Source organism: Epargyreus clarus, unplaced genomic scaffold, assembly GCF_041222505.1.
Source record: "Epargyreus clarus isolate Ecla_fem2 unplaced genomic scaffold, WU_Ecla_fem_2.2 ptg000007l, whole genome shotgun sequence".
NCBI lineage: Eukaryota > Metazoa > Arthropoda > Insecta > Lepidoptera > Hesperiidae > Epargyreus > Epargyreus clarus.
The window spans coordinates 13,215,777-13,226,686 of NW_027332215.1; the positions used below are offsets into that span (position 1 = coordinate 13,215,777).

General features: G+C 36.0%; 1 protein-coding gene across 1 annotated transcript in view; it reads right to left on the bottom strand.

The window, feature by feature from the left end:
• The window catches only part of fw (CUB and Sushi multiple domains furrowed), a 115,916-nt gene extending 105,401 nt beyond the window's left edge, over positions 1–10,515 (bottom strand). The window contains exon 1 of the mRNA XM_073074718.1: positions 10,217–10,515. Within this exon, the coding sequence (XP_072930819.1) occupies positions 10,217–10,313 (97 nt within the window). The 5' untranslated portion in view covers positions 10,314–10,515. The remainder of the gene's footprint in view (positions 1–10,216) is intronic.
• Positions 10,516–10,910: the final 395 nt, after the last annotated feature.

Below are 10,910 nucleotides of genomic sequence, written 5' to 3' on the forward strand. Positions count from 1 at the left end.
TTCAAGTAAAAATAAATCACCGTTCAAAGTCCCGTTCAAAGTTATAGGTAATAGATGGATCTCAGCTGATCTGAAGTTAGCCGCGAGTTAGTTAGCAAGGTTAGCCGCAGTCGGAAGTTGGAGGATGATCTTTAGTGGCAATATCTCACGCCTAAACCATTGGACTCGTTGATCAACAGGAGAGCAGTCGTTATGATTCGCCGAAAGCTTTAAATATAAGTTGTTTGAAATATACATTGCAGTGAGAGGGCTGGACTGTCGATCAACATCAGAAAGACAAAATTAATGGTAGTTTCCAGAAACCCTGACTTAAGTCCAATGATATACGTAGCCGGCAAAAATCTAGAGCGGGTTCGACAGTATAAATACCTCGGAGCTTGGGTAAATGAAATATGGGAATCAGACCAAGAAATTTAGACCCGGATAGAAATGGCCCGAGCTTCATTTATCAACATGAGGAAAGTTTTGTGATGTCGACGAATTGACATCAAGCTCCGAGTTAGGATCCTCCTATGCTAAATCTGACCTATCGTAGTGTACGCTTGCGAAGCATGGACACTAAAAGAAGACACTCGAAGACGTCTAGAGGCATTCGAGATGTGGTGTTATCGTAGCATGCTTCGCATCAGTTGGACACATAAAGTTAGAAACGAGATCGTACTCCAGCGCGTCTATGACCCGGCAGCTGATACGTACCATCAAGAAGCGCAACATCGTATACCTCGGCCATGTCCTTAGACACGATAGGTACAATCTGCTACAACTCATCATGATGGGCAAGGTGGAAGGGAAGAGGCGCGCTGGGCGCCGGAAAAAGTCGTGGCTCAGAAACATCACGGACAGGCATCACCTCTGTCGAACAAATGTTTCGCCTGGCCGTGGATAGAGAGAGGTTTAAGGAACTAACGGCCAACCTTCAGTAGTGAAGAGGCACTTTTAGAAGAAGAAGAAGAGTGGTGGATTACGCTCGAGTCGAGTCCCAAACTTGGAAAGCAAACCATACCCAGTAATGGGAAAAAAAGATTGTAATAATTATTTACCATTAAATTAAAAGTTTTGCCCTTTTTTTACAAGTTTATAAATTCTTACATATTACTTTAAATTCATAGCCAGCAAAATTTACTAAACCGTGTAATCTAAAACTTAAACTCGTTTGTATATACAAAATAAATTAAGTTACGTTCTCAAGAATAGTTAATAAAATCAAAGTGGCAAGTCGGTTCCATTGAGCGCGTCCAATAAGTGCAATACGAAATATTTCCGAGAACCGGTTGGGCTTCGTGACGTCATTATGTGGGCCGACGGTCACTATGACCGTGTTCCAGCGTCTACGCAGTCAATAACATATTAATAATAATTTGACGGCAATGTTTCATACACAATGAGTATTAAGGAATAAACATTACACCTACTTAATAACCTCATATCCTCACGGAAATGTTTTATGGACAATTACTCTACCTATATGAGTGCTGAATAAATAAAGTTGGTGACGAAAGCTTATAATACTGCACGCAGGACGTATTGTTCAGTATGAGGTTAAATTTTTTACAAAAAAAATATTAAGCAAAAAAACTAAACTAACCTTACTATCCCAATTGTTAACCGACTTCGTTTTAATATTACTAGTTGTTTGTGTGAATGTACTCGTGTATGTGTTTGTTACTCTTTCAGGCAAATATGACTGAACGGATTTGGATGAAATTTAGTACACATAGTTTAAGTCCTGGATTAAGACATAGGATGCTGTTTACCGTGGATAACGAGGCCCACGCACTGTTGTTAGTTAGTTAAAATTCCACACGCTATATAAGGTTATATGGAGAACTGCCAGTACTACCTGTACTCACGCTTGAGTGACGTCCTGCGTAGGAGGCTTATTTCGTGCACCTGTTATAATAATGATCCATTAAATAAATTCGGTGTAGTTTACAGCTAAAAGTCACGTATTATAGGTGACTGATAGGCAATTTACTGTTTTGAATTTGCAAAAGCTATTTCAATAAAGGCGCTGAAAAACTTACTTAATAAAATGTTTTCAAAACAGTATTAGTTTTTATAAAATATCATGATGTCCGGTTATTCAACGATACAACTCTTTGTGGTAAGGCCATCTCACTGTCACTACATTATACTATTATTAACATAAAACAATTCGCGGTCCATTTTTACACATCACGGAACACTTCTTGTGTGGACTAAATTTATTTAGGTTCGATAATATAAAAAAACTTTCATTTCTTTTATTTTTTATAAAATCAAACGAAATACAGCGGCAAAGCAATCGCAGTTCCTGGAATATTCAATCAATAAAAGTTGTACAAAGGAAATTAAAAATACTTACATTTATAACGTAACATTTGCCCCAGATGTTTCTATTGAGAATAACCGAACAAGGAGAGGAACAAAAGTACTGTTAAACTACAAATGAAGTAGCATTTCATTTTACAAATACCATTCACGCTTACCGGGAAATTTTATTGTTACCTACCAGAATGTTTTTCAATACATCAGTCTTAGGCAGGTAACACACGAACGACAGCGCGCACTGGCGACCGCCGTAGACGAGGGCAGTCGTACAACGGCAAGCCGCGACACTCGGCAGCAGGGTTGCCAAGATTAGATTTTTTATCTTCGTACGTAGTAAACAAAATCTCGTACTTTGCCCTGTGAACCTCGTACATTATTAATGAAATATGTAAACGCAATTAGACAAAGTAAACGCATATTAGACTGTATACTTTGGAGCGTTTTATATATTGGTATAGTTTAATCGGGTAATCCATTAATCGAATCGCTTACCGTCAGCGACCGACGACCGGACACAGTCACCGGTGGCAGGCTGCTGAGTCGGTATCGTCACAAAATTTGCTCTTTCTAGGTTCTAGCATTTTGCAGGATGGGGTCGCGGCCCTGACTTCAAAATAATTGATTTATTCAAATCGATTGTTATTATTTAAAAAATCGATGATTACACAAAAATAATTAATTATTATCCTTAACTGGCAGCCGCCGCCCGTCAGCGACGTACGCCTACGCGAGCTATCGCTTCTATAATAAACTGTCGCCCGTGTGTTATATCCCTTAGGTATTATGATAGCATGTAGTTATTTGCACCTTGTCTACTAAGCCCTATATTGTTATCAAACTGTTTTATACTCAACATTCCGCTTAATATTTATCTACCCACAAATATGCTTTTGTATTCTAGTTTATACACTTTAAAGGCTATTTCTATTTGAATTCGTAGCACTAAAAATATTTTTCATAAATTTCTCTCAATACTCTTTAAATACGGAGGATGCTTTAAAATACCGGTATACTCGTTAAAGCTACCTATATATTATATTTAGCACTTAAGTAAACGCATGCCCAAATAAAGGTCTTTTCTCATTGTTGTGTTCTTACGTGACTAGGAACGAACTTTGGAGTGCAAAACAATAGGATACGGATGTCAAACAGATTAAATATTTATTTTTTTATATGTATGTCTTAAATGGCTGAGAATTAAAATACAAAATATTGTTTTTTTTTTTTACATCAGAGAGATTTTCTTTGAGTTTGCAGACAAGATATATAAAATTAAGTTAGGTAGATTTAAGATTTTACATGTACGTAATTTACACTTTGAATTTCATTAATTCAAATATCACTTAATAGGCATAGGTGCTACTTTTTATCTAATAGGTAATACACAATTATTAAAACTGAGGACTAAGCTGGAACGCCTCTGAAAAGTATGTGTCACTTATCACATCCTTCGAAGCAGAACACAGCAGTGCTTAACACTGCGGTTATTAGGTAGAAATAGGTGTGATGGTTCCACCGGAGTCGAACCGCAAAGGGCTTTTCTACCTTCAAAATCCAAAAAGTCATCATCATCCCATCATTGTCCCACAGCTGGGCACGGTCTCCTCTCAAAATGATAATGATTACGGCATAGTCTAACGCGCTGGCCGAGTCCGAATTGGTAGGCTTCACATACCATTGATTTTTTTTAAGATTTCTCAGATATGCAGGTTTCCTCACGATGTATTCCTTCACCGTTTCAGCAAGTGATAATTAATTATCACTTCAAAGTCTAAAAGTGTACAAAAATTTATATAAACTAAGTTTCACGAAATACAATGTCGATAACCTCTGTGCACACTACCACAGTACAATTTTATGGCCTCGTATTCACGTGGTATTGTGATATAGCGAGACTTGCCTTCTGGGCTCAATTTCGTCGTCAATTAACGAAATTTACTTCTCCGTTCCGTTGGAATTGTGACTGTGTCGAACAATATGTATGGATATAATAATTTATATCTATAATGAAATGCCTGCACCAAAAATGGTCGTAGAAAGCGAATCTGTGCCTTTTTCTTTAACAAGTTTCATTTTATTGGCATGTAATATTTTAAAATAGAAGTGTCAGTCTATGATTTAAACATTGCTGTTTTTCGTATTCATAACAATTTAGTGGTATTATAGAAACCTCCGAATAGTTTCAGAGTTATGTGCATATTAGAAATTAATTATGACTTGCTTTAACAGCGAAGTAAAATATCCTGCATTTCACAGATATCTTTAAAAAATTATTCAATGTATGTGAACTCTGTTAAAATGCACTTGACTATGTCCTAATCCTTCACGTTCTGAGAGAAGACTCGTACCCCGCAGGACAGTAATGGGAACGACTCGAAAGGCCCATTCTACATTGTAACACATACTACATTACACTCCTATGTAAGCGTAGTGTGAAAATGAAAATATAAAATAATGTGAGCCGATCAAATAAGCGTCCGCAATAATATTGCGAGCGAATTGCACCAATCGTTTTGGATTTTACAACTTCAATTATGTGTTACATGTTGCGGTAAGGCGATGTTGCGTTGTGATATAAAAATATCAAATGGAAATCGTAATCATCGTTTAATGATCTATACTTAATAGTTTTTTGAACACCATAGTGACTGGTCAATTTTTATTACGTAGATAGTAGATAAATGACTTGTTTGTTAACGAAATATTCAAGTACTGTAAATCTTTTAAGGTGATATATTATCGATCTGTATCCTGATCGCTTAATGGTTAAGAAACTCGGCCTCTTAATCGTCCGAGGTTCAAATCCCACGCACCTCTGTTTTTTCAAAGTTATGTGCGTATTATAAATTAATTATCACTAGTTTAAAAGGTAAAGGAAAACATCGTGAGAAAACCTGCATACCTGAGAAATCTTTAAAAATAAAAATAGTTTTCAAAGGTATGGAAGTCTATTCGCACTTGACCAGCGCGGTGACTAAGGCTTAATCTGAGATTTTCTCCCTAAATCTCATTCTGAGAGGAGACCCGTGCCCAGCAGTGCGACAGTAATGGATTGGACTTTACTTCAAATTTTAAATACAAATCTTTGAGAATTTATTTAAAAAAATAAACACAATTTTTGTACGTATTTCCTTATGACATATGACATCATAATACATTTAACAGACATACACTTTGATACGAGCGTTGCGCTATATTTATCTATAATAATAACAGTTATTTTAATATCACACAATATGCTACGGAAATAAATATACGAACATAACTATTATAGTTACGAAAGATTTGTTTGGAACATTATAATTTGAATACATAACTTTACACCGTTATTTTTTAGAAGTTTAAAACAATTTTCGATGTTGAACTGTTAATAAATTTCAAACTACCGATACGGAAGTAAAGAAGTTTCTGTAACTACTAACTACACACCTACCTGCCTACATATACTAACATAATTACCTAAGTAATTATACTTACTTAAAATAAACTTGTACTAAATGTTATATTACTTAATCTTGGTATAACTAAGACTTAACCTTTTTACTGTCGGATATTTCTCTTTATAGAAATAAATTATTTTTCGCCAGCCTGAAGGCTGAGTACTTACAAGCATAGATAGATAGATTTCCCTATATATAGCATATAAATTTATATTTGCATATTAAGTACTGTTTCTTAAGGTATGTAAAGCTTTCTAGCTTAATTATGTCGGTAGTGAAACCGAATCAGGACCTAGTTACGAAGCGTAGAGCGCTAGGGAACCGGTATATATCGTTCAGTAGCACGTGTATGTAGGCCGTCGGCGCAGGAGACGCACGCACACACGCAAGGGATAAGTGAAAGCGCACACACGATCCCCGCACACCGATAGATTGATACTCTGCTTTTTAATTAACCATATGAAAGTGAAAATATCGCGGTATCGCTGCAGTGTCAATGATGTAGAATATTTGCTTGATTCTATTTATTCTGTCTTCAGTGTCTTATCGCCTGTATGATTTCGTTAACGCAGTGGTGGTAAGTGCAAGATTACAATAGTTTTAGTTGTAGACTAACGTAGGCATGCCAAATATATTGTGTTCTTTGCAAATTAATAGATTTTTATGCATCTGCCGTCGCATAATTTGACGTATACTTTAAGTGCGTGAGGTTTTTAGTGGTGCTAACGCAACTCTTTATTGTATGGGCTGTATACTTAGCTATAAGAGCAATGGTATAAAATCGATCTCCCACATTATAAGTATATATAGGATGAACCCAGATCGCTGTTTTTCTCGAAGTGATGTGCATATTAAGTATATTAGAGATTATGCATTTTAATGGTGAAAAAAGTGGGACATCGGAGTGGTAATGAACTTGATTAAATATTTTTTTATATAAAAAAGCAACTGACTTCTATGTAAAAAAACGTTAACCTTTTTACTCAGAAGACTCAACAATAAGGTAGGTACCGACCTACTTTATTGTTGAGGTAACTGAATATTCCCAAACAAGCTTTTAATAAAATACCTATCATGCAACATTCCCACCTATAGAATAAATTAAACACACTACACATTAACCGATTAACTCATTTATCATACACTGGGAAGGCTGTGGCATTTCGTCTATTGTTGAAGCAAGGAGCGCAAATACTGCTAACGTTTTGTAGCTACGAAAAATCTCAAATAATTTCTGAATTTTCATTCATTCACAAATTATTGAGGTTAATTTTTAACCAGTCATAATAAGCTCTGTCCCTGTACTTCCGGGACCAGAATAGGACTACGGTATCCCCTGCCTGTCGTAGGAGGCGACTAAAAGGGGGCTCTTGAGGTCGTGGGTGGCACCAGTGGGAGCTCGAACCGTACGGTAAGCGACCCCGGGAAAGGCGGCGGTACACACTAGATGGTTTGGAGGGTTTAATACTCACCAGGGTAGAGCCCGGCGGGGCAAGATACTTAGATTACTCCGGTTGAGTTCCTTTGGAGATCCTGGAGTCCTCAACGCAGCGTCAAAATATTGCGGTAAGAATCCCACACAACCCCGTGTCGCTCCACGCCACGATACCTTTTGAAAGTTTCCCCCTCGTTAACAAAAAAGTCATAATAACGTTGACATTTTGAAAATCTAACAGTAATTATGGTTTAATATTTGAATTAATGAAAGTTATAATGTTGTGTCTAAAACAGGGGTCGGTAAACCGCGAGACCTTCAAGAACCTCTTGCGGCCCGCGGACTTTCCTAGAATCTAATTCTCATCTGTTAATTTTATTACTTCAATTCTTGATTAGTGATACGTTATTGACGACCTTTTCCAAGATTTCACCCGAATGCCGCCTTTCTGTCATGTAGGTAGTATGTAGCCCGTGTTGCCGAATATTAGTTTCCTCTCGCGTCTACATACTTCGCCGTATTTCCTTGGTAGCTTTCTTAGTATAAATAAAATTATATTAAGTATATTAATTAATAAATAATTATTAAATAAGCAATAACTTTAAACTTGTAATTAGCTATGTACCACTAGCATGAACGTCTGTGTTGTTTTTAAAATATCTTCTGTTGATGATTTTTATTTAAATTTCTTTTGTAATTTTAATTTGTATATTGAAGGTACCAAACAGGTACAGTCGATCTGATGTTCCACGTAAATGCGATTTTCCCGAAAGTTTCTCTTGAATGCACCCTTCAAAGCCGCTACAAAGTTAGGAGTATCTATTCATAACTTATTTCAACGAATTTCACGATACTAGTTTTAGCTTGTTCTAGGAACCGAACGCACTGAGGGGAATCGTTTCAATTACGTTGGTATAGAAATCTTGCACAAAGCTTCAATTCATTTTCTAACGAATACGGTTTTTACGAAGTCAAACATGTAAAAAAAGTAAAAGTAAATGATACTACAGGCAGCTTTTTATTATTTTTGAAAAATTGATTCTATGGATGAATTCTATGGAGTATGGAGTAGAATTCCGAATTTAGCGTTTTTCTGTTTATCATTGAATCGCACAGGGTAGTCATTTTTTTTTTGTCATAACTACGTGTACTTCTACAGTATGGTATAGTTTTGTATGTTACCATATTATATCCGATATTACACATTAAATAATATAAAGAAATTAAAATATTTTTTACGGAACCCAACGTCTTACTTTTTTTTAAATCCAAGACTATTCTAAAAGTTATTGTGACTAAGCAAAGTAGATATCATACTTTCTTTTATCATATTATTTGTGGGGTCACTTTCGTTGACATACTGACCATTGTTAATGTCAATTGCGGCTTTAGTAAACAAAACTAACGTGGAAGCAAGCTTAAACTTGAGTTAGATAAATTTTACTCAAATGTATATCAATTGAAATATCAAACCTATTGACATTTTGGAGTACTTAAACCCGAGACTGACCGTTATTAATAATCAAACTATTCAATTTCTGCTTACCAAAGATGAAAATTTAACAATTTCAATTGAAATTGACAAATTCCAATCTTTGAAAATTGTCAACTTTAATTGAAATTGACAAATACCGATCTTTGGTAGTAATGAAGGACGTTACTTGATAAGGGGATAAGATCATAATTTAATAAATCAAAACATATTTTGGTTTCATGCTTTTAAACAAGATTAGAGCAAAATGTCAAACTGGACAGCAATTTGTCGCCAAATGTTTTAAGTTTGGTAATAAATTAAAAAAAAAAGAACAATTGGGAAGCTGCCAGATTCAAAGACAATATTTCGCCACTTGTTGATTTCTTGTAGTTCGCACAGCTGCAGATGCATGTTTTTTGTTTTTTCGAAGAATGGTCATAACATAGACAATGTAGACGTGCTTTTGGTCAATATTATTAAATGTCACAAATTTTGAATAAGGAATAAGAAAAAGTTTTTTTTTTTAAATAATGTTTATCGCTGAGTTTACTTACTTTAGTTGGTGAGACCAAGTGATTTCTGGAGTGACTTGAACGCGGCAGATTAAGATATGGGAGATACCTTACATCCTGTAGAGTATTCTTCTGAGCTTTATATATAGAGAGGTTTGTATATATGTATTTGTATATTTTTGTAGGTACCAACTTAGTTACTGAAAGTCCAAAATAATGACATTAATAATATTAGTTAGCGCAATGGTAGGTAATACCTAACAATACTTCTTGTTTATAAAATTACGTAATCTTTTGTAGTTATACTTTTGATTAGATTTACTTCGCAAAACTTTCAAATGCAATGAATATATTGGGTAATCGGTCGGAGAATAGAAATTGGTCAACGCTATTAATTATTTAACCAAGTAATTTAAATTTGAAACTAAAAAAGATACTGTATTTACAAAATTTCATCAGCGCTTTTGGATTAAATATAAAACTTTTGAAACATAGTTTGCTGTATGACGTCGTGCACATAACAGCTGGACAAAAAGATATAGTGATTAACTGATTAAAGTAGGTATAGTAAATCTTAGATGGCTCATTTTTATTAAAATAATTAATGTGACCAAAGTGTTTTTTTAATGATAATAGTTTTAAGAACGCCAATAGGAATTGGCTCCTACGAATACAACTAATGTTTGTGTTAATTGTATTATATTGGGTTTTATTTGTTGTTCGTTACTTGTATATAAACTTTACACCCTTTAAAGTTTTAGTAGCCTGTATTATTTTCTTATGCTAATTTGGTGAATTGATGAGTCAATTTTTAAGCATTGAATACAAACGTGTTTTGAAGCCTGTTTTGGTGTCAAAGTCCCAGTTAGACTACAGAAAAGTTGTTTATTATAAAACTTTGAAAGAGAATGGTTATGCTAGTCGGTAACGGCGATGCATATCAGGTGTAATTTTCATATGATTCGTCGGTAAGCGGCGGGGTTGGCAGCACGAGGTTTTTTCGCACAATAAAGGAAGGTGTTGGATACTGCATTGTTCAACTCACCTTGGGCCAGAGCCGGCACGAGGGCAGCGCTCCAAATAACAAGGCATACACTAAGAAACATTTTGCAATTGTCTCTCTCATACGAAAAACCAGCCATAAGCTGTCACTGATGCATGTCACTGATGTAGGTACCTATCACACGCACGTGTCACTGGCGCACACACTTACAGAATGGACTTTTAATATTCCGCGCGAAAGTAAAAGTTTCCCATTTGATTTTCGTACGCGCGGGATCCGGGTGCGTTCGGAACTTGGTGTCTTGCGCATGCGCTCGCGACGGACTGTCATGGTTGCCGCGCCTCGGCTCGCGCTGCCCCCACCGAGCGTCCGCCTTTCACCGTTACAATTCGTAACCCGAAACACTGCGTTGAGCAAGGCTATATGACGATTGACATTCAACAAAAACGGCACGCTTGCCATACGGAAATAGCCTGTTTACACTTCTATTATGATCCTGGGAGAAAATGTCGACACCGCTCAATGGGGTCTTGTGAAGCCGTTCTCAATCCGCGATCGAGATTTGCTCGCAACACCCATTCTCGAAACTGCAGATGAATTGCACGTAGATTGTAGGTACATGCCTTATTGCAGGAAAAAATAGTTGAAGGCCGATGTAGTTTGTAATACTTGTTAAGTACAATAATGTTACTGCGAAAAAATATCGATGTTTTGGCAACCCTAAATATGGTATCTC